Source organism: Nematostella vectensis, chromosome 1 (genome assembly GCF_932526225.1).
Source record: "Nematostella vectensis chromosome 1, jaNemVect1.1, whole genome shotgun sequence".
Classification (NCBI taxonomy): domain Eukaryota; kingdom Metazoa; phylum Cnidaria; class Anthozoa; order Actiniaria; family Edwardsiidae; genus Nematostella; species Nematostella vectensis.
Window position 1 is genome coordinate 11,943,896 of NC_064034.1, and position 22,949 is coordinate 11,966,844.

The window sequence follows — 22,949 nt, forward strand, 5'->3', positions numbered from 1 at the left end:
ATGACATGGCCTTTTCTGGACATTTGATTTTTGCAAGTTTTTTCTTGCAAACCCTTTCTCCTTGATAAGTCTTTTCTTCTTCATGAAGTCTACATCGTGTGCCATTACATCAGTAGTTTTTATCCCACTACTCATAGCAATAACTCAAATATATCCTTAAAATCTATCAAAATGAACCGGTATTGCCTTTTCCATCCTTCCTATACTCAGGTGTTCAATTGCAAACTAACTGCAAATTACTGCAGTTACATTATATCAGATTCTCCCAGCACCGGTATTCTCTCTAAATACGTATACCAATAGGCAACGTTATAAACCACGAACGCCAACGGGAATAGAACACGCGAAATCTGGTCAACTCGATAACCCGCGCACTTAGACTCCTTTACGTGTCCCGTATGATCATCCCAGCATGCCTTGGTGCCGTTCGGTCCCTCTCGTCCTCCCCCGTCCTCAGGGTTGAGTAGGGCAGCGTCTGTTGGGCTGATGTTGTTCAGCTCGTGATTGTTGGGCGTGGTCACGACATGGGAGTTAGGGCGTCGTCTTAGGACGGGGGTTAGCATGGTGACGACCCTCTTAGTCAAGCATGACGTCTGCAAAGGAAAAGGAAATGGTGAGATCACTCTAGATAGTATTGTAGATTATATATAGCAGAGCCTCGAAGATCGCATCGTCCATATCGGGGTTATTTCCCTTAAGTGTTATTGTTGCCAGTACCCGTGATCAAGATTGTTATACATAGGTATTTTTACCAATCCGCTTTATCGAGGTTTTACCGTGCAACCAGGCCCGCAAGAGGGTCCGTAAAAAGAACCCAATCGACTAAAAGGACCGTTCTTATGAAAAAAATAAGTACCATCGCGAGCTAAAAAAATAAAAAAAAGGTCCACTAAATGGGTAAACGAACCCGCTGCGTTCCTGGCTAGGAGCCTAACTTTTTTCTAGAGTAGAGGACGGCCGTTTTCATGCCGGCCTAGAATGTATGACAGCTGTGTTGTGGGGGTCATTGGTGGTCTGTGTAATGGCTGTAATTGTTTCTCGCCAAAAATTATTTGACGTCAGAAAGCCACGAGGTTGTCCACAGATCTTGATCAATAACTAATGACAATCGTGACAATTCAAGACTTCATTTGAAAAAAGACTCCCCATGAGCTTGCTGCGCTCGGGAAAACCGCGTATTAGCTTTAGCTTTGTTTTTCTTTGCGTGCCAGTAGCGGCGTTCTTTGAGGAAACTGCTAAAGCGACGTACTAAACAAAACAAATACAAGAGCTGGCACATAAATCTTTGGGACCAGGCTCCTATAGGAGCAAAGGCAAAATAAACGGTTTTGTTATCATAATAAATATTGGTCACTATACTGAATGATAGCTGGAAGCTTTTCCGTCCTACCTTTTTTGGTTTCTCCGATTCCCCTTGAGGGGTCAGCAAGAAAACTATCATGCTCTCAATTAGCGTCAAGAACACAAAGGCAAACGAGACCATCAAATACCAGTCAAGGGCTTTAGGATAGCTAACTTTGGGCATGGACGCGTTCACGGCCCCTAGTAGGAACATGATCGTGAGTATCGTCGTGATCCCTAGCGCCATACGGTCCCCCATGTCCTTGACATCCATCCAAAAGATGATCCAGCTGAGGACCACTATCAGGACATCTGGGCAATACGCCTGAATAATGTAATACCCCACCCGGCGGTTCATCTTGAAGATAACTTTGACGGTAGTGTAGTTACCTGCGATAGAAGCATCAAACAAAGCTGTTCATGGAAGATATGGCGTTGTATCATCATACTTATTTTCATAGTTAGCTGCGAGTTTGAAAAGTGGAAAACGACCATTACTTCATTATGCTCGTTGGCATTGTTTTGTCAATATTTCCAAAGGATCAGCCTGGATGGCTAGGATGTTTCAAGATAACACAAGGTGGAAAATGTGAAAGTAAAGGAGTATTGCTATTTGCTATTCCTTCGTTTTTCTCATTCCTTTATCACTTTTATTATTGTTTGGGGTGGGGGCACTTTTGAACCCCAAAAGGCATCTTTGCTTAACTCTACTGTAGACGGCCATAGTCCCTATTGCCCAAACGCTACGCCCCATCCCACGCTCCATGCCATCCCTACTCTACTCCCCTCAGCAAACGCCTCTTCAGCTCATCGCAATGCACTTTTCAGGCGCGTACCCAGGATTTGCTGAGGGGAATAGGCAAAACACAATCACAGGTGTCATATGGAAAAAAGCAAAACACAAAACCTACTTTTTAGCAGCCAGTCGGCGCCAGTTGGTGCATAGCCTGCCCCCACCCCCCTGGTACGCGTCTGCTTGCCTTATGTTATTATGAGCTATGTTGTTGTACCTTCTTCATAGATGCCAGTTTCCGTGATCAGGTCGTATCCTGCGAGGTGAAACTGGGCGAGGTCGCTCTTTTGAACACGACTAAGTTTATTTGGGTTGTTCCATCGGAAGAATATGTCTGTATCCGTAAACGCATCTGCAGGAAAAATCTCACATGAATGCCAGTCTATTTGTCGATTTGCTCTTTTGTCTGTTTGTCCCCCGTCTGTGTTTCGGTTTGTGTGTCCGTCTATCCGTCCGTCCGCCCGCCACCCAATAAACTCTATGATGTTACTTACAGCTACCAAACTTAAGGTAACAGTTCTGCGTGTCCAGAGGGAAGTCGTGCAGGTCCATCTCACATGAGGCGACAATAGAGACCCTGGAATCACATGTATTATACAGTTTGAACTTTGATCATCAAAATATAATAGCAATTAAGGTCGTGGCCTTGCCTACAATTCTGAAAGGGCTCTGTCAAATCTCTCTTTTTTTTTTGCTCCGAAAAACGTCAGCGAAACTACCCTGATTTCACGCAGGCAAATAATATAACATTCCAACCTTTGTGACAGTTTGTTTCTCATGCAAGTTCACCCTTTCCCTGGTAAGTCAGAGCCGTAGCAGGCCAGGGAGCACATTACAGAAACATTAAGAAAATATTGAGGGGTGACACAGCCACAACCCTACTGGTCATTTCCTTATAATTTTAAAATATTGGTGTAATGGTATCATATGTCAAGGACTTTAGTGTAATCCGACACTGATAAACCCTCTCTCTCAGTTAGCGCTCAACAATAATCATCACGATCAAGCATGTTATTATAACCATCGCAGAAATAGAACCAATAAACCTTATTTAGAACACTTTACAATTGGGGGGTGGGGGGGGGGACATGCCCCCAGTGCCCCTCTACGTTCCCGTATCTAATATTTTACTTACCCTCGGCTGTAGAAGATCTTCCCGTCGGGGTCTATGCTGAGTCTACTGTTTACGTCTTTATCTTCCAGCATCATATTCGACTGGCGCGCGTTATAGCAGTACGGATCAGGCTTCCACGCATTACTCGCGGCAGATCCCGTCAGGGTGATGCTGAGGTTGAGTTTCCCTGCCAGTCGTTTATCTGTCCAATACTGATGGAAGTACAGTTGGACAGGGTACTCCTGTGGAAGTAGGGTTGGGCTGACATGAATTATTTGAATATACCGTTAAATTCTTAGGGGGGACCCCGTTAGTTTTAGCCAACATAACAAGACACACAAAAATAACAAATGTGTGCCCCTTAGGCTTTTCATAATTTTGCTAAATGACAAGACAAGTGGATCGTAAATTTAATCCCTTCGAAGTGTACCGACCACCCGGTCGTTGTCGGATATTGTTTTTCACAAACGAACGATTGTTTTTTTTTCAATTTTCCAAAGTGGGGATCGGCGAAACGGGGACGAGATACCGCTTTAAAGACACTGTTGGAAAGATAAAAATATGTATTATAACTCTATTGTTCGTGGCTGGAAAACCATCAGTCAATTCTTTGCATGTCAGAATTCGGCGGATGTCAGAGCTTGCAACCTTATCTTTTTATACACGGAGGCAACGGGAAGAATTCAAAGCGATTAAAGCAGCTTGAACTATACTGTTTGATCAGAAGTAGATTTGAGGCAAACTAAATATCGCTCATAGAAACTCTGTTTGTTCTGCTACTCACCCCGTGAGCCTGGGATACCTGTGGCTCACTAAGAAAGTGCAGAGAATAGTTATTTTATTTGCCATCACAAATAAAACTATACCTGTCAAGAATCTATATGTCTTACCATATTCGCCTCCTGGATATTACCAAATGCTTCAACAATCGCATCTGTCCGGACCTCCACTGGGCGGCCTAGGGATAAAGAGGAGAGCATACTACTCTTAGGGTTTCAGGGCTGGTTTCTTTCGAACAAGCGCAAGCGCAATACATGTGAAAACGATTCTCCGTGCAATGAACTCGGGAACGCGATACGATAATTTCTATATTTAAAATTTTTTTGTTATTATCTATGCTCTCTTGTACTCACATGTTTTGCAACAAATTTTGCCGAACGGAAAGTTACAAAATAGCCATTATGGGTTACCTGTAGTGCGCTAGTCCGCTGACTGTTAGCGCGAGGTCAGTAATGGCGGGGAGTAAAAGAAACCACCGACAGAAATTTTGAATTTTTTTCAAGATCTGATGGTAGGTTGAAGCTTGTTCAGATGATAATGCTTTTTCTACTGAACAGAAATCCTTTTAATAATTCTATAATTTCTCAGCTCTTTAAAAACCTCCTTTGCCTGTGAGCCTCTAATAAGGCTCGATCGATCTTTGATGTTAGTAAACATTTCCTTTTCCTTTCCGTAGTAAGCTTAGGTTCTATCAGTGTTGGTGACATTCTAGTTGTGGAATTTGCAATAAGCCTTGGAAGATACACGCTTATTCATTAGTTCTGTGAATCAGCATTTTTTACATTCCGACGTGATGCACTACACTAGGCGTGCATTTACCAGGTTAATTTCTGATATTGAAGGCTGGGCCCAAGTGCTCGGCTCATGACAGAGCGGGTTGTAACTCTTTGTACACTCCAGAATTGCCGACCCTCAACTATGAGGGATGGAGGGGGCATGAGGATGGCAATGGTAGCTTTCCGAAAACTGAAAGAAAATAGTCCCTCACCTCCCCAGTTAGGTCTTGCCTCTTTATCATAACCATCAAATAGCATTTTCAGCACCGGACCCTCCATAGAACACTGTGCATGTCTAGGAAAAATCATACAACAAGCTGTTATTAAAGGCTCATACATACATGGAGTATGTAGTTGAATCAGGGACCTTAAGATGTGATAACCAGTTGCAACTCCAGTATCACTGTTATACACATATGATCTTTGAGAAGATGCAGTACAGGGGCCAGTTATGCCCCTTATGCATATGCCGGCTATCCACCAGATGAATCTTTATCCAGTGGATAAAACTTATTCAAGGCTTTGTGTAACCAGCTCCAGAAGTTATGGTCAAAACAACTAGTCCTAAACATTCTTTGTTCATCGTCATACTTCTGCTGTAAAATACAAAGTGTTAGAAAGAATCGATTTTCCATCCGTTTAGGGAAACTATTGCAATATTTTCATAGAATGTAGTACATGAAGTATAAAATTCTCTTTCCAGTTTTTACAGTCATCAAAATATTGTGGGGGCACAATACAGAAACAGTAAGAAAATATTTGGGGGCACAGCCACGCACCCAATGGTTATTTCCTTTTAATTTTTAAAAAAATATTGGGAGGGCAGGTGCCCTCAGTGCCCCACCCCCTGCTACGGACCTGTTTTAATTTTTCCTTTGCATATTTTGTGTCCCAATATTTAATAAAACCATTGATGAATGTTTGGCTCATAAAAGCTCTAGCTCAATTGTACTAATTAAAAGGTCGCTGTACCCAGACATTACTGTTAATGCAGCAAGAAAAGTTTAGTTATAACATATAAAACATAGCTTGAGATTTACCATGTTTTCAGGATTTTCCCTGATATTGAGATACAAGATTGTATCTATATGTTATTCATTTGTTGTGAATAGTATGCAAATTGTACAGACAAGCTAGACAAAGGTCTAAGGTATTGTTTACATTGAATGATATGATTTGTTAAAGTATCTTTTCCTACTAAACTCCAACTTTTTATTCACATTATGTATCAGCATCTAGCATTGTTAAATGTAAAGCGGCCATATTTAGCTTTTTATTTCTCTTTTGTATTACTTGAAGAAATGTGGGGGTTTTCTCTATATCTAGTGTTACTATTTTACCGATGTTATTTTACCAATATATATAAACTTGTTAGCAACTAGTACATATCTCAAATGACAGGAAGGTGTGATTTGATTCACTTTCCTTAATATTTAATTATAAATGCCATCGATCATTTTGGAAGACTTAACTTTCTCATTTTTTCGAGTCAATAACAACATTCTAAGGTACTTTACCTGGTAAATAATGACAGTAGAAGAAACTTCCAAATAAAATTCGCTTCTCTGGACAAAATCATCTTATTTTACCTGTGAAAAAATACGCGAGGTGTTAGAAGAGAAGGAATTGTCAGAGTTGAATATGAGTGAAAAGCAATCTCAGTTAACCGCATGTGGTATAACTAGAATTTATTACAGTGTCTCGAGATAGCCCTGTTACCAAGTACAAAAATTGGCTCGATGGAATGCAACAGTGGTTGGAATCTGCAACAATAAATCTACGTTATGCGGTGGGGCATAGTTTTCAAGTTAACTTGATGTTTAAGTGCGTCCGTCAACAGTAATTCTTTGGCACTGGGCAAAATGCGGTCAGCGAATTTTTTTATAACTACTGTGAGCATTCGCTTTCTAAAAGTGTGTTTTCGTATAGTGACTTGCCCTTGTCTATTTTTATTTAGTTATCTATATTTATTTAGGGTGTTTTCAACGAAAAATTGGTGCTAGATTATCAATATAAAGATGGTTGATCTCGCATTTATAGATATGATAGGCCTGTACATATTTTTTTCTTCCTTTTTTTCTTTTTTTTTTCTTGGAATTGAACCCCTTTTCAATATTGGAATTATTAGTTGATATGGATAAAAGGTATGTTTCAGTACCCTTTTATTATCTGTACCAATCGCAAATTTCCATTGCTTTGGACCGAACTCCTTCCTATACCTTTTATCACGGCCATTCTAAGGGGTTACGGAAAATATACTTTTCGCGAAGTAATATTTTCGAATGGGCTTTCCGAAGAAAACATAATACACTGCAGTGTTCCAGAGTGTTTGAAGTATTTTAGTACCTATTTCGAGGCATTTCCTCACCGAATCTAGACGTATTGATACTGTTATAATGTTTGGTTTAAATAATTTATTTGATACAAAAGTGAATTGTCAAAGTGAATGTCAAATATTCCACCTGCAAAACACCTTACATTGTAATATCAATTGTTTTTAAAATTACTTCGCTGCTACCACATCCCTACTGAAAATGCATCTTTGTGTTCCTTTTTATTAGAATGCTTTCTTTTCTTGTCATAGCATATTTTCCAAACAATTTGGTTATGCCGGTATCAATTATTCGAGCTAGTTTGCGATTTTATTGACCTGCTTACCTAAAATAAATCTGGTTAACCTGAAAACCACTTGACATGTATCAACAAATATAGCAACACAAGATACTATACACACAACCCTTTTCAATATTCAAGTTTCCAATTTTTGGTCGTTTGTCTATGTTATGCAATGTCCTCTACTTTAATCATGATTTTTTTTTAACAAAGAATTCAATGGGACGTATAAATTGTAAAACTGTAATCATTACACAACAACAGTTTTCTTTATAACTTTCTGGCAATTGCTTTGGCAAACTCATGATAATCGTCTCAAATGATATTTGTGCACCATGAATCGTATTAAAAGGGTTAACAAAAAACAAATAATAAAAGAGAGTGGACAAATGTTTGTCACACACAAACTTACAAATTCGTGCAAGAGTTCTGCATCCGTAAATCTCATCAAAGTAACAAAACGATGGCATGTTTTCTAATTTCCTGTCGTTCTTTTTGAGAAAAATAAGAAGAGTTCTAACCCAATATGACAACCTACCGATTCGACTTGATCCGCTTCAGGAAAAAAAAAATTGATGCCCGTGTTTCGCGAGTACGAGTATCGTGGTGATGGTTAGGACTAATTTGGACTTGATAGTTCATAAATGATTTATACGCCAGTCACTGCAGCGTCTATTCTCCACATTTTGTCGCCTAGTGCAAAGCTTTCCCGTACCCCAAATTTACACCACTACAAAGACAGGCAAGTGCATTGGCCAGCCTTCACGTAGCTTGTGCGTCTTTTCAAATTGTAGCTAACTAAAGCATAAACCTGAGGTTTAGAGGAACAAATTTTAGTTCATAATGTTCGTTATGCTATTTAAAACTCATAGATGTTATTCCTATTTTGCTAATTTTCCTGTTAATACTGACTCAGCGCCAGTACTGTTTTTGGGATCCACGAAGCCTGTAGCTTTTCTCGCACTTCGCACCTCGCTTTGAAGTATTGTTATGCTATACATATTGTGACACTTCTTTGAAAAATGAGCGAGTTTTTGTGATGCTGAATGTGTGACCGTTATTTGCAAGAAGATTTAACATTGTTCATATTTAAAACAAAGGACTCTTGCTTAGCATGTATTCTCTGATATTTTTTAAGAAAAAAATGTCATTGGTAAACGATTAAAGCAGCGAAGAAAGCGTGCCAAATTGATATGTTCATTAGCATCTGAGAGACTCATTCCAGCCCTTCCTTAAACAGAACGGCGATTTCTATACAAGCTATTGACTATAATAACAATATCATTCACAGTCGTCCAACGTGCGTATACACCTTTGGCCCGTACCCAGGATTCTTCTTGGGGGGGGGGGGGGGGGGCGCACCGCACCCCCCCTGGGTACGAGCCTGTTATTAACCAATTATTCTAACATATGACAAATCATTTATCCTTTAGAATTAGTACTCCCCCCCTTTTGCCGCACAAAACTGAGTCATTTCTAATTAAAGGATCGTCAAACACTATCCTTTTTTCCATTACATGACTGCGCACCCAACCTTAACTAATCTTGGGTAAGCGCCTTTTAGTGAATGAACGATTTCTACTGCGATTTATTTTCGTCGCCTATTTTGTATAAACGCTTAATGGAAATCGATTTTCCCTTGGAAGCGTTAGGGCGAACATCACATGAATATTTGATTCCTCATTCCTTTTCAAAAATTTGAGCAGTGAAACATCGACCTGCCTTTAACGACAAAGTTCAAATAAATGCGTACTTTATGTGAGGGAAATGAGTTAGGCTTCCAACTCATCTCACACTTGATTTTGCCTCAATGGCAAATTATAAATGTTAACCTAGTATATAAAAAACGCCAGAAAACATATCATTACCATTGCTATTGGTATTGACTTTCATTTTTATACAATATTTATAAAACACTTTAAAAAAATCACTGTAACTATTCCATAGCCTCCGATAGATTATTCGCAAGACGTTTTTTACCTGGATATGTCTTCACTTTAAAAAAACCCCACAATATTTCTTTACTTCTTTTTCGAATTGTGCATCTTTCTGAATGTCTTTGAGTAATGCTTAAAACAGGACTTACGTTTGTGCAATTCCCTTGTTCCATTCCCCTGTTTAGTTACATCAATATAAACACCAGCTTGATAACTGCTTCTGCGCCTTCAGAAATGAGCTGTACTATCAATCAATCGTTGCTTCAATAGCAGACCCATCTGTCCTGCCTGCAAGCCATAGTAGCTCAGGAAATGTCATTTTGATGGGTTCTCTGTCGCGGTGTTGATTTTGTGTTTCAGATTTTGGAGACCAAGACTCCAAACATGCGAGACATGGTGCATTTAGCTAAACAGAATTTAAAGAACAGGAGAGTTTGTTATACGCTTTAGACTTCTGCTGTGATCTCCTACAGTGAGGAGAGATTATAACAATTTCTCACGTTAACTGAAAGCAAGGATCCAATTCAAATATTGATGCCCTCTAAGTTTTTATTTTATTGTAGCACGCGAACTAGTTAATATTTGCAGTGAAAATATTATCTGAAAAACTGTTTGGGAAATTTACCTCACTGACTCAACATAAAGTCCGTAAAAATAAAAAGTTATGGGGGAAATTTATCGATACGCTGTTTGTCTCACTATGCCACCCGTGATATTATTTCTACTGTCAACGTTCATGGTTGCGTTTCTCTATATTTTCTTGAATATATACATTTTATATGTGTTGTAATCAGGGTTCTGTTCAGCGTGCTTTATAGAAAAAATCGTGGTACTCTACCACAAGCATGACGAGGGCGCGATAGACCCCCCCCAAAAAAAATTCTACCTATAAAATTTTAAAACTTAGCAAAGAAAATAACTAAAAATAAAAATAACGACCTTAAAGACTTAAAAAAAATACACTCAGTGTAGAGCCGTAGCCAGGGGGGGGGGAGGGGGCGGTTCGGAAGACCCACCCCACATTCGACTGAAGGTCCGAGGGTCTGATTAAGAAAAATTAAAATTAAGCTACGACGAGCTACCCAAGATAAAATGGTTCCGTTTATAGCTAAATGAACCCCCTGTAGAGCCCACAAATGTAATAAACCACAAATGTAATAACAAGTTACCCACAAATGTAATAAACCCACAATTGTAGAACTATATTGCCCACAAATGTAATAACATATTACCCACAAATGTAATAAACCACAAATGTAATAACAAGTTACCCACAAATGTAATAACAAGTTACCCACAAATTTAATAAACCACAAATGTAATAACAAGTTACCCACAAATGTAATAAACCACAAATGTAATAACAAGTTACCCACAAATTTAATAAACCACAAATGTAATAACAAGTTACCCACAAATGTAATAAACCCACAATTGTAGAACTATATTGCCCACAAATGTAATAACATATTACCCACAAATGTAATAAACCACAAATGTAATAACAAGTTACCCACAAATGTAATAAACCACAAATGTAATAACAAGTTACCCACAAATGTAATAACAAGTTACCCACAAATGTAATAACAAGTTACCCACAAATGCAATAAACCTACAAATATAATAAAAAGTTACCCACAAATTTAATAAACCACAAATGTAATAACAAGTTACCCACAAATGTAATAAACCACAAATGTAATAACAAGTTACCCACAAATGTAATAAACCCACAATTGTAGAACTATATTGCCCACAAATGTAATAACATATTACCCACAAATGTAATAAACCACAAATGTAATAACAAGTTACCCACAAATGTAATAAACCCTCAATTGTAGAACCATATTGCCCACAAATGTAATGTCATGTAGAGATTTAACACTGCAACTGCGGAGTTTGCTTCGAATACACAACTGTTGTTGACGACGTCATAACAGTATCTATCAAATCTAATTTGTTGTTTAGGACATCAAGTAGGTGGTAGACATGTTCTTAACAGCTCCTCAGTTAGAGCCATAAGATCCATGTTATTACATTTGTAGGTAACTTGCTACATACAAGTTTTGTAGGTAACTTGCCATATACTTGTTATATTACATTTGTGGGTTTACTACACTTGTGGGTAGTTATTACATTTGCGGGCTCTACACCCCTCCCCCCCCCCCCCTCCGCTCGGGCCTGCAGTGTCATGCAGTGACAATATGCCAATAGGAAAGTCCATATTTACTGTAGTTTATCTTATAATTTAAATTGACGGTAGAATTGACTGACGCTCCTAGTCAACACATTTTCCGAAGCAATCCTTTTCATGATCCTTTGAACTCTATTCAATTTGTAATTTTTGCTATTATTTCAGGCTCCGATCTTCGTTGCTGATAGTCCTGCACCCTCGAATATCCGGGATCTTGACCGGGATCTTATTTTGTGTCCACGCCCTGCAAAGAATGTATGTTTTATTTTAGATTTATTACATTCGTCTCTTACATGAAGTCAATGTCTTACTTGTTTGGCGCAATAGGAAAGTCTAAAGGTTTACAGATTCCCCTTTCAAGACTTGAGCACGATTTATTTTAATTAAGGGAGCGGTCATCAATTACTGAGGGGGAGGGGGGTGTGCCGACAAATTTTGCGAAACCCTAGGCTAAAAAATTCCCCCTCCTCAAATCCAAGCCAAAAATCGTGACCCCCCCAAAAAATTTGCATCTCCTTCCCACCACCACCATATCTCTTTAAAACCACAGAGACTTGATATACATACTGAGTGTAACTGAATATAGCCTTTACTAAAATAATATAATAATAATAATAGTCTAATATTTATATAGCACATTTTCCATAGGCCCATAGTCAGGGGCCGGCTTGAGGATCGACAGCTGCCAATCTGGACAAACTGGGTACGGCCGGAAAGGTAGGACTGAAACCACTTGTGTACTGGTCCAGTGGTTCCAACACTGGTCGAAAGCCTCGACAACAGTATGGAGTGATCTACAGTGTCGAATGCCGCAGAAAGATCGAGCAATAGTAGCATGACACAGCCACCATCGTCGGTGACTCGCAGGACTTCATTCTGGACCATCAGTAGCGTGGTTTTGGTGCTATGGCTCTCTTTACAAGCTGACTGGAACAGTTACTAAAAGTTGTTGTCCCGCACGTGATTCTTCAGCTGAACAGAGACAGCTTTCTCGCAAGTTTTTGCAAGAAACATGAGATTCGAGATGGGACGGTGGTTGTTGAAGACCTCATGATCCAGCGAAGGTTTATAGGTCAGCTAGCATGTATTTTGTAATATTTAATTTATTTTAGAGTGGCACAGAGATAAACAGCAAATGTGTCGCTAGAAAACGACTAGGTTTCGCAACATTTTAAGATATTCTTTTTGTTCAACTGATTAGAACGGGCAGCTTTGTCTGTCAACCATGAGAGGGATCTCAAAATTTATTTATATAAAGACAAGATTAGTACCTCAACAAAGGAAACATTGTGAAGTGAATAAAATTTACATTTGAACAATGACTATCTAGCTCAGTATTATATTAAAACCAGACTTAAACTCGGCGCCCCCCTTTAATAACAGCCCAAAAATATGTGACCCCCCCCCCTAAATCAGCGCCCAAAAAACAAAGCTCCCCCCCCTACATATTTGCCCCAACACCCCTAGTAATAAATGACCGCTCCCTAAGTATGAAGCTCTCCAGCACTATCCTTTCATCAAGACTTTTGAAAATTTGTTCTGGTCTTTTGCTATTTTTTTTTTAAGATGAGCTCCGACCCTTCTTACCTCGGATATTGCCTTTCTTGCTCAGTTGCACCCGAAGACTTCTAATTGAATACGAAAAAAAAAAGGGTTTAAAGGTGACCTACAAATATCTGCAACTTAAATTTAGCTGTTTTGCGGATCGCATCATATTTTGTGCGTTTTACGGGTTTGCCGATTTCTTTTACGTGTTTAGCGGATCATACTTTTTCCATATTTCTCTCTCATTTTTTTTTTGGCAAAACGCTACCCAAGCTAATTTGTAATTATCTATGATATCTAAGCATTGTTTGTTGCATCGCAAATAAATCCGAATCCCGTTTGATACGCTATTTTTTGTTATACGTTAATTGCAGTTTCCCAGAGCGTTTTTGTTGACCCACCGACAAGAGATTGGAAGCCAAGAGATGACCTCCATAGGCTTGGCGTAATGAGTATGACGTCACCTCTTTATTGTAATGAACCTCTGTATCCAACAGGTTTCCAAATGTAAGCTTTACACCGCTGACCCGCGTACTGCAACGCGAGGGAGCAGACTGGGCACCACATCGAGTCTTCGAGCGATAACCGTTGGGGAATGGGGTCGAGGTTATGTGAAACGAGGCGCTGCTGTGCGGCATCGTAGTGAAACTGGCGAGCCGTGAGCTACGCGTTGGCGTGCGCAGAGGTCTAGCATTCCCACATACGAATGCGCATCCACTTGAGCTTATAGACCGTTGACTACATGTCGCTGATCGCTTACTTACTGAAACACAAAAATGGAAATCTTATGAGAAATGGCGAATATTTGCGTGGTCTTGTGAATAGCGTTTACGTTTTCTTACCGTAGTTATTGCGTTTGCTGCAGGGCAGGAACACACTGTCTATAGAAACCGTGTGTGAGACCCTCAGCGATGGCAAAAGTCTGCAAGCAAAATGATAGATACCGTATTTGTTCTATATCCTTCGTCTCTTATAGTATAAACAAACTTCTGTATTAGCTTTAGGTCCTTTTTCCTTCTACTCATTCTTCAAGTCTACCTGAATTAGCATGCATGATATGTATGACGCGTGTTGATCAATTCAAATCAGACAAGTACATAACACACAATCCTGGCGATAGGGACAGGGTTGAAATTTCTATCCCTACTATTAAATTAGCCTGGACTTGATTTTTTTGTTTTGCATCTCCTGTCTCTTGTGATCTCTTTTTAATCAATGAATGCAGCATGTACGTGAAAAACGAAAGCTGGCGAAGAAGAAACTGGGATGTGTAATTTACAGAAACCCTGCATCCAATAGAGAACAGGTCCCCTTCAGTCTGGCGGCATCTTGTGACGAGGGCGGGGTTCTAGGGTACCTGTTAAGAAGCTGTGAGGCAACCGCAGCAAGGTCCGTTGTGTTGGTATACGCCAGCGCATGGATATCATTGTTACAGGCCTAGATTCAGAATAAAATTCAATTAAAATATATAACACTACAATTCTGATATATATTATATTCATATTAAATTTATTATAAAATGGAAATTAATATAGTGAAGATAAATAATTTCATATATTGAAGATACTTATTTTTATCATTTCAGATAAATATTATCATATATTTACATATACCGCACGCTTTCGTTTTAGTACTTACGCATGTTTGTAGTACTTAGCAAGTTGAAAATATTGAATATATGCTTTATTAAAAGATGAAATGTCTTGAACATGCTTTTTATACGTACCGTGACGAAGTCTGCATTAGATCGAGACTCGCATAGACTCACTTCATTCTGAGGAAAAGATTGATGGAGTCAATGACATGATTTTAATTTTAATCATCAATAGTGGTGTGGTGGTGCCGGCGATGGCTTTAACCCCTTGTGCTTGCTTCGGTCATATAGGGACACTTCCTACCAAAAATCCAACAGTGTGGATTTCCTTTAAATATGTGGTATTTAGAAAAAAAAATGAAATGTTTACTCATTCATTTTTATGTACGTAGTTTTATATATATATGATGAGGATAAAAACTATAATTTTTTTTCAATCGTGGGTAGCCTACAGATGATTATCAAACACATTGTTATGTCGTTCAGTGCCACGCGACGACTGAAGCCCTATTTCAGATCGAGGATGACAGAGGATCGTGTAATATTCTGAAAAGTCTGACGCATTGATGCCAATAGAGCTAAAAAACCTTCACAGGAATGCTGGATGAGGGGCCACGCCCTTATTCAGCTTCTGAATGCTTTGACTGCAACTTGTTAAAATCCTGCGTACGCCGGTGATTTTATACTTTGAATTACTTTGGAGATGTTTTTGAAGATGCCTCTTAGCAGCCAACCACAGGCTTGTCTTGTATTAAGCCAAATGGAGTAGTTTACGTCTTTCATCGCCTAAAGAGCGAAAAGCTAAACCGTTAGCTAATCTGTCACCATTGGTTAGCATGGTTTAAAACGGAATTTAATGTGCCTAATTGGACTTTTTGGACATTTCGGATAAACAAAGAAACAAAATGGCTTGTAGTAGCTCTTGCAATACCCTAGATACCAGAGGCTATAAGATCAAGGGAAAGAACATAGAGGACAGACCTCTTTGATGAGTGGAGCTTAGAGCCCTTGGTACCCAGGGTATACTTGCAAAACAACTTTAATAGAAATGAGTGGCAAGTTTACCACACCTTTCAATCACACTATTTTCCACACCTATCAATCTTTATCAAAAACCGCCAGTTGGAGTTTTGCCACATTACTAAGGCACACGATAATGCTCCTCTAAAAATGAGAATGTGCCAACAATTGCTTGCGAAAGACAATATGGTGGACCAAGGCGTCTGATCGGACGCCTTGGACTAGGCTTCCTGTGGTTAGTAAACCACAGAAAGTCCACTGCTCTCCCTGGTTCCTCCCACTTCAACCAGTCATGGGAACCCCAACGGAACTGTAGGGGTTTGTGGCCCTATTACTACATATCCCATCATGTATTTTCCCTTTACCTTTTCGTTATACTTCAGTAAAAAGAACGCGCAAGCCCGGATACAAAAGAGATCCTAGAGAAAAAAATAGATAAATTTCTTGGTATTCCATCCCAGAACCCCGTCTGACAGCAACAACATGTATTGTCTCTTATCCCAAAACCCTCTTCCTATAAGCTTACGATGAACTTAACCATTGCTGTTTTAAATGGCTCATTGTCCCAGGGGCTTGACGTCTTACTGGCAGAAGTGCTAAAGAAGGACTCAAATCAGCTGCCATTATTATGATATTGGTTGACAAATGCTACTTCGCCCTCGTTAGAATTTTGGATTTGTTTTTAATTAATGTTGACTCGACACCAGATTAACAAAATAAAATTTGTTAGATGTAGATCCTTACCGGGTTCTTGAAATCAAGAACTAGAGCTTCTTCGATGTGTCTCAACGCTAACTCATAGTCTCCTAAGTATGAAAGACGAATTTGCCTTAATATCATCATATCCAGCACCACATTCATTTCCTTCATTTCTCCTTTATCATCATCCTCAATATAATCTTCAACATCACCTACACTATTAAAATCATCATCAAAAACATCATCACAATCGTCATCCCAGCCACCATTATCAACACTCCTTATAAACTTCACACCAACACCGTTGATATCAAGGCCCTCAAGTCAATTATCATCAACACTACCATCATCAACAGGGGCCCGAATATTATAAAAGAATAACCAGTAGGGGCGTGACTGTGCTCCTAACATTTTCTTGATGTTTCTGTATTGTGCCCCTCCAATATTTCGAGGCCACTACGGCACTGATCAATCATTAAGATAAAAATGTTAACAACAAAATCATCATTCATTTTTGGTCATCATCATCATAAACGTAAACATCATTGTCATTGTCGTAAATTATCTCTGCCAACAAATGTGAATATCACCACGCCCTTCCTTATCATAATCGTACCCTGTTGTAGATGACACGTCGACATCTTGGCAAGGGCCGGAACGTGGAGATGGAGAACATTTCCCGTGATGCAACCGGCGCGACATCCAACCTGTCATCATGGGACGTTTGTGTTAATATTGCGGACGATTACATTCATTCAGCTTATCATGCAGTCTAGAAACTGAATTAAAACAATACGAAACACGTACACGACACACGAGCGCAGGAGTTACTTCTTGAATAATCTTATGGAAAAGAGATAAGGAAACGTTTTTATGATAAATAAGCTATTCCTTTACATGATGTAGAGATTAGATGTAGCAAAGCTGAAGGTAAATGCATACCCTTGTCTTTAATTTATTTTATGGTCCAAAAAGTCGATAGTTAACAAAGACTGTGCCCCTCCCTGTCTGACAGAAAAAAACTTTAGTTCTCACCATGAATCTGTTTTAGTCTTTTAGCAGAAGTCGGTCAAACGCAATGATAAATACACACTGCACTTCTGATCAAGATAGAAGGGCTAATTAACTAACCTTTTTCCTGCTGACTGCTCTCATAGCAGATGCGAAATGCTTGATGGCTTCCTTGGTCTGAGTAAGATTCTGACACGCTACCCCATAATGCATGTGTGACTCGTAAATCTTGATTTGCGAAAAAAAGAAGAGCGTGTAGAACCGCGCGTAAACAGCACCAGCATCACTGGTGAGACGCAAGCCCAGCAAAGCTAGCGCTACTAGGGGCACTTTGCCACTTTTCTTTTGCCTTTTGGTCAAACTAACCTAGCGGCGCCAACAATGCTGGCCGGTGTTGGCACTGTTGTAAACATGGCTTTTACTCTACTTTTTTTTCGTCGAATCGAGTGCACTGTTGTCTGTTGTGTTTCATAGTCATCGTTATCATCCTCAGTATCTTATTATTACCATTACAAGCCACACCATGACATTGTCACCATAATCAAACTCTTTATTTACATTTCCGCAGTCATCATCAACCATACTAAAGTCATCACTATAGTCATCCTCTTCATTCACACTACCACAGTCATTATCAACATCAACCATACTAAAGTCGTTACTTCAATCGTCGTTTTCATCAACAATCACGCGCTTTTCATCATCACCAATGATAGCAACATCATCAAAACATCATCATCGGTTATATATATGTTCCAGTAACCTGCATAGCAAGCCAAAAGGGTTGGGAAAGAAGAGAGACGGAAACGAGTCGCGCGCGCTTGCATTTGCTCCATCCTTGGGGCGTATCACTCATTTCCCCAAGCCCTCTGCGCTTGCTATGCAGGCTAATGTTTCAATTCTTATAACAAATGTCATAATATTTTTTATCCGTATGCCACGATAACATATCGACATGATTCTGACTAGTGCGCAATTATCCTTCTTCATAGAACCGCCCCTCTTACCAGCATTCTCAATGCATTGACGTCAATGCTGTCGCTGTTAAGACTGACTTCGCGAAGGGCACTTATCAGATGTTTGTAACTATTTGCTGCCTGTCGTAACACAATAAAATGATATTATATGCCTTGCCATAAAAATGGTGATTTAGAATTTACAAAAAAAACAGAACAATAAAATTATTATTGAAGATAAAATATTATTGAAGATAAACTGTCGTTGGTAAGGCTGACTTTGCAAAAGTCCTGTAACTGTTTGTTGCTTGCTGTAACATAATGGGATTAAATCATAATATTCCCTCCTGAATATGATAAACGAGCTGAACTAAATAAACATAGCAAAATTATAAATCATATCACTTTGCGAGCGGAATTTGTAAGCGGAGTTTTTCATTGTAAAATCCCTATTTATCTAAGCGGTAAAGCGTATTCAAAAAAATAAAAACAGAATAGAATTTTAATTATTTGCGATATCTTTTCAATATCTGGTGGCTTCCCTGTATACTATATACCATTTTACTGATCATTGTTCTAGTGTGAACCCTACCTTTCGCCACATTTGTCGTCGCTCGTAGCGAATAGCGGCGGATAAAGCATTTTTAGCCTCTTCCATTTCCCGTTGAATATTGAGAATATTATTTTGAAACATTGGGAAAACGAAACTTTTCCTCTCATGGAAAACACTAGAACACTTCTGGCAAATTAAATATTTTGTGTTACCTTACTTGCTTTTGAAAATATCTCATTCTTGAAACAGAAAATATCAAGTAAGATTCGGAATAAAGATAGAGCAGTTATATTTCTATTTTAACGTCTGTTGCTATACAAACATAAGAAATGATAAATAATTCATTGAATAAATACGTGTAGTCAGTATGTCAATTTCACGGTCAAGTTCTACTTGGTGAGGCGATCGTATCTAACGTAACAACAGATTATTTTAGTATTTTATTACACTCGTTTCGTAGGTTTTAGTTTTTTTTGTACTAAAAAAGGCTTCTGATTTCTTCAATACCTAAACTTTTTCCTGCTAAACGACTAAATCTTTTTCAAAACATCAACCCTTTATTACGACCATTTGAACAAAATCGATTGCATAGGTGACACTTTTTGGCCTTTAATAGATACAAAGTAACAAAAAAAAGTATGAGAGTGGATTTTGATTTTGTGACTATTGTGGAGGTCTTTCCTAAGCGCAATGTTGCAGCACATATAGTAATATTGATGCATAGAAACAAGGGTCGTACCAGGGGGTGGGGCACTGGAGCACGTGTTCCCTAAATTTTTCAAAAAATATATGAAGATCTTTCAGTGCAGTTCGCCAGGCGGTGCCAGCAATAAAGGCTATGTTGGCACTATAAAAAGTCAATGATTATGTATTGTTATGTCGAAGGAATGTATTTAATGTGAAATTCTTCCGCAAAAGAAGTGCCAGTGATATGTGGTCGGAGTTGCGCTCTCATTCCACATTAATAACAACGGATGAGACGTAATTTTTGCATGGGGCCTTAGAAATATTTTAGTAGTGGGCTTCAAACCGCTTGATATATAAACATTTCTTTGGCATATTTAAAGACCCAAGCATTCTAAAGCACAAGATGAATGTCATCCTTCTTCGATCTCATCGTGTCCCAAATACTAGCGGTAACATAGATGTTAGAAAGTAATTGTCGAGTAGTTCTAGTGAATGTTCCCTGTGACTGCACGCATTACCTAACAAATACATGCACAGATGACGTCACAGCGTGTCATGAACAAAAAAGTGACGCAGTCGAGTTGCGTGACTGTTATCCATGACACACCGTGACGTCTTCTGTGCATCTATTAGAGGACAAACGCATATAGAAATGAGTTATGTAACAAAATAGTTTTAGGGAGTGTGCGCGCATGCTTACGCCAAGCGTTCGTGTATCCTCTAATAACACATGGACCCTTGACCAATCAGAGCGCGCGATTTACGAATGTCGTTGTATAAAACACATTTCTATAGCCATGGGGTTACATTGAGGTCTGCTTTTGTTGTGTTGTTTTGCCCAAATCCAGGGGCTGCTAACTTATCCATCTAGTAACCAGGGTGCACTTGCCAGTGATAAAATACGCTTAGACTAGTTCCAGTACCGCGCGGTTAAACCAAAGGAGTTTTAGTGGCGAACCGTCACATTTTAGCGACTGCTAAGAAAACTAGCGCAAAGCTAAGGCTATAATGTTCTTTATGACTCCCTCATTATAAAAAAAACTGTCTTCTTATGTACAGTATGGTTTTAATGCTGAACAGTTAGTCAAAACAGCGAATGAAGTCAGTCTTTCGTACCTTTACTTGAACGACTAAACACTACGATTTTGTTTGTTTTCACTAGAGCACACGCATGCGCATACGTTATTAAGCACTGTCGGTGCACTTTACTCTCGAATCGAACACCTTACCAATGGTGCCACGGGCTTGTCGATCCCAGTCTGCCAATGAAAGGCTAAGAAAGTAAGTCGCGCACGCCACCATCTTCTCGGCACTTAGTTCGTTACGCTTTTATGGGTTTTACGGGCGGTCTTTGATTTTTTTAAAAATGACTTCTAAAATAAATTCATTTAGAATCAAGATTTAAAAAAAGAAAGAAATAAAAATATCAAAAGATAACAATATTTTGTTTAATGTCATATGCATCTTACGGAGCAAACAATAAAGATAAGCCTATAGAATTTAATGAATGTTTAAGTAAGACTGTCAACATTTTTTGGGGAGATGAAAGCACACGACGGGGCTAATAGCCAAGAAAGATAAAAGAATAACATGATTTTTCCATAGGAATATAAACGTTAAACCAAAAAAAGGCAAATTCTGGTTGTAAATTGCACCAAAGCGATGTCAACCGAAGGGTACATAACTATACCAGCTGGTAAGACCCGCAGAACACGATAAAGAGCATAAAAACTTGCCCATGGAAAACAGACAAGACAAAACGACATATGCAGCCGTACTATAAAGCAATGAATGTGGAAAGAAAACGACATTTTAATTAAATAAGTATGTTAAATTAATTTTGAGATGAAAATTTGGATATTAAAAAATTAAGGTAAGTAGCTAGCTTCGAGGTGTTAAAAAATAATTAGAAACGTTAATGAACGTCACACAGAAGAGGGAACTTATTACTAGATTTTCTAATGGAACTACTTCCAAAGCAGCTGGACACGGTTTGCCATTAAGGAAAAGATCACGGCAAAAGCCCTGCGATATCAACATATGTAGCAGAGCGGACAAAGTACTGTTAGAGGACGAGCATCGAGAGGCATCTAACAGCCATCAGGATCTATGTCATAACAATGTCAAAATACCTGTAAAAAGACTAAAGTCGGGAAGAACTTTTCAGTTGCAGACTATCTGGTATCTGTGTGGCAAGAATACCGGCAGCATAAAAAATAAAGTCGTGAAGGAGTGAAGAACTCATGATGACAATGAATACAAGCCATGGTAATGCGTCTGTTTCATGTGCAACGGATGGGCGCTATTTGTAGACCGTCTATACACTATGTATCTTATAGTCTTTGCATCATCAATGGCGTCCTCTGCTTTCCTACAATCGCTGGAAACATCCTTATCTTGCTAACGATGTACCTCACTCGCTCCCTTCAGACTCCTTCAGTCTTATTCATCTGTAACCTCGCGCTGTCTGATCTGCTTGTCGGCTTGGCGAATATGCCTGGATACATCGTGTGGAAGGCAGCGCAGATCTTGGAAGAAGAACAACTCTGCGAACCGCTGCCGTCGCCTCCAAGTTTGCCGCGCACATCTCGGTTTCCATGATAAATATGACGGCCATTGCTTGTGATCGCTACTTCATGCTGTATTTTCACCTGCAATATCGAACCATGGTTACAACCACCCGGATCAGCGTCGCTATCGTAAGCTTTTGGATCCTCTCGTTCACCGTAGTAACGGTTGGTTACTATAACCAGGAGTTAGCTTATATCGTCTCTGCCCTTAGTATATCGGTGTGTTTTATGGTGTCCACCGTCTGCTATTGTTTTATATACCGAGTTGTAAGGCGACAGATTAGCCATCACTTGTCTTTTTTAACGACCGAGAAAGCAAACTTCCAGGGTTGCCTTCAGAAAGGTGCAGAGAGGAGCAGAGAGAAGATCACGAGCACAAAACAGGCGAACGGACGGACACTTGTAAGAGAATTCCTGAGCGAGAAGTGGAAGTAGCTATTGAAATAATTAAAAGAATGCAAAGAGACAGTAGTAACGGAGAAAAGGCGAATGAGGGCATTGAAGCGAATGGTACTTGTGATCAAGTTTGCAGGCACAACCAAATACCCAGACCAAATGGCAATAACTCAGACGCGATTCTACAGAGAAATGAAATATGCGAAGGGTGGAAGGAACGAACATGACAAACGACGAAAATAAAATTGGCGAGAGAAGTTCATTTTCATATTATGAGGTCCCTTGTATGCATGGTAGTGGAGATATTAAGACAAATGAGCAAGGTACGTCAAAGCAATCTGACATAGTAGCTTTCAGTGATAGA

At 39.2% G+C, this 22,949-nt stretch overlaps 2 protein-coding genes and 1 long non-coding RNA gene across 8 annotated transcripts; 1 reads left to right on the plus strand and 2 right to left on the minus strand.

Annotated features, from left to right (window-relative positions):
- Nucleotides 1-236: 236 nt before the first annotated feature.
- Nucleotides 237-10,597, minus strand: LOC5517383 (gamma-aminobutyric acid receptor subunit alpha-5-like). Of its 3 annotated transcripts, none has more exons than XM_048724032.1 (9): nucleotides 9,504-10,597; nucleotides 6,322-6,393; nucleotides 5,017-5,099; nucleotides 4,139-4,206; nucleotides 3,270-3,490; nucleotides 2,629-2,711; nucleotides 2,352-2,486; nucleotides 1,391-1,731; nucleotides 237-593 (listed from the first exon to the last, which is right to left on the minus strand). In XM_048724032.1, exons 2-9 carry the CDS (start codon nucleotides 6,381-6,383, stop codon nucleotides 246-248), a joined length of 1,341 nt encoding a protein of 446 aa, XP_048579989.1. In that variant the 5' UTR covers nucleotides 6,384-6,393; nucleotides 9,504-10,597; the 3' UTR covers nucleotides 237-245. The 3 variants fall into 3 exon arrangements, with proteins under 3 accessions (XP_048579989.1, XP_048579991.1, XP_048579995.1); XM_048724034.1 differs by lacking the exon at nucleotides 9,504-10,597 and adding an exon at nucleotides 7,956-8,156; XM_048724038.1 differs by lacking the exon at nucleotides 9,504-10,597 and adding an exon at nucleotides 7,830-7,888.
- Nucleotides 3,489-14,683, plus strand: LOC116621576. Of its 2 annotated transcripts, none has more exons than XR_007307062.1 (3): nucleotides 3,489-4,539; nucleotides 11,720-11,809; nucleotides 13,597-14,683. It is a non-coding gene; the product is annotated as an uncharacterized LOC116621576 (long non-coding RNA). The 2 variants fall into 2 exon arrangements; XR_004297405.2 differs by lacking the exon at nucleotides 13,597-14,683 and adding an exon at nucleotides 12,189-12,209.
- On the minus strand, nucleotides 11,586-19,845 carry LOC116621574. Of its 3 annotated transcripts, none has more exons than XM_032387443.2 (13): nucleotides 18,972-19,845; nucleotides 18,431-18,520; nucleotides 17,544-17,651; nucleotides 17,029-17,119; nucleotides 16,458-16,519; nucleotides 16,079-16,132; nucleotides 15,390-15,479; nucleotides 14,826-14,873; nucleotides 14,457-14,536; nucleotides 13,942-14,021; nucleotides 13,501-13,862; nucleotides 13,142-13,182; nucleotides 11,586-11,798 (listed from the first exon to the last, which is right to left on the minus strand). In XM_032387443.2, the coding sequence occupies exons 1-13, from the start codon at nucleotides 19,071-19,073 to the stop codon at nucleotides 11,711-11,713; spliced, it is 1,296 nt and encodes a 431-aa protein (XP_032243334.2). In that variant the 5' UTR covers nucleotides 19,074-19,845; the 3' UTR covers nucleotides 11,586-11,710. The 3 variants fall into 3 exon arrangements, with proteins under 3 accessions (XP_032243334.2, XP_048579998.1, XP_048580004.1); XM_048724041.1 differs by having other exon boundaries at nucleotides 13,564-13,862; nucleotides 18,972-19,841; XM_048724047.1 differs by lacking the exon at nucleotides 17,544-17,651.
- Nucleotides 19,846-22,949: the final 3,104 nt, after the last annotated feature.

Bases quoted from the DNA above. Each gene is read 5' to 3' on its own strand.
- LOC116621574 (XM_032387443.2), bottom strand. From the start codon at position 19,073: ATGTTTCAAAATAATATTCTCAATATTCAACGGGAAATGGAAGAGGCT. The intron at 16,133-16,457 runs GTAAGGATCTAC...TTTTTTCTCTAG, and splicing joins TTCTTGATTTCAAGAACCCG to GATCTCTTTTGTATCCGGGC. The intron at 14,874-15,389 runs GTAATTCAAAGT...TCTTTTCCTCAG, and splicing joins TCTTCAAAAACATCTCCAAA to AATGAAGTGAGTCTATGCGA.
- LOC5517383 (XM_048724032.1), bottom strand. From the start codon at position 6,383: ATGATTTTGTCCAGAGAAGCGAATTTTATTTGGAAGTTTCTTCTACTG. The intron at 3,491-4,138 runs GTAAGACATATA...CTACTTCCACAG, and splicing joins ATATCCAGGAGGCGAATATG to GAGTACCCTGTCCAACTGTA. The intron at 594-1,390 runs GTAGGACGGAAA...TTTCCTTTGCAG, and splicing joins AATCGGAGAAACCAAAAAAG to ACGTCATGCTTGACTAAGAG.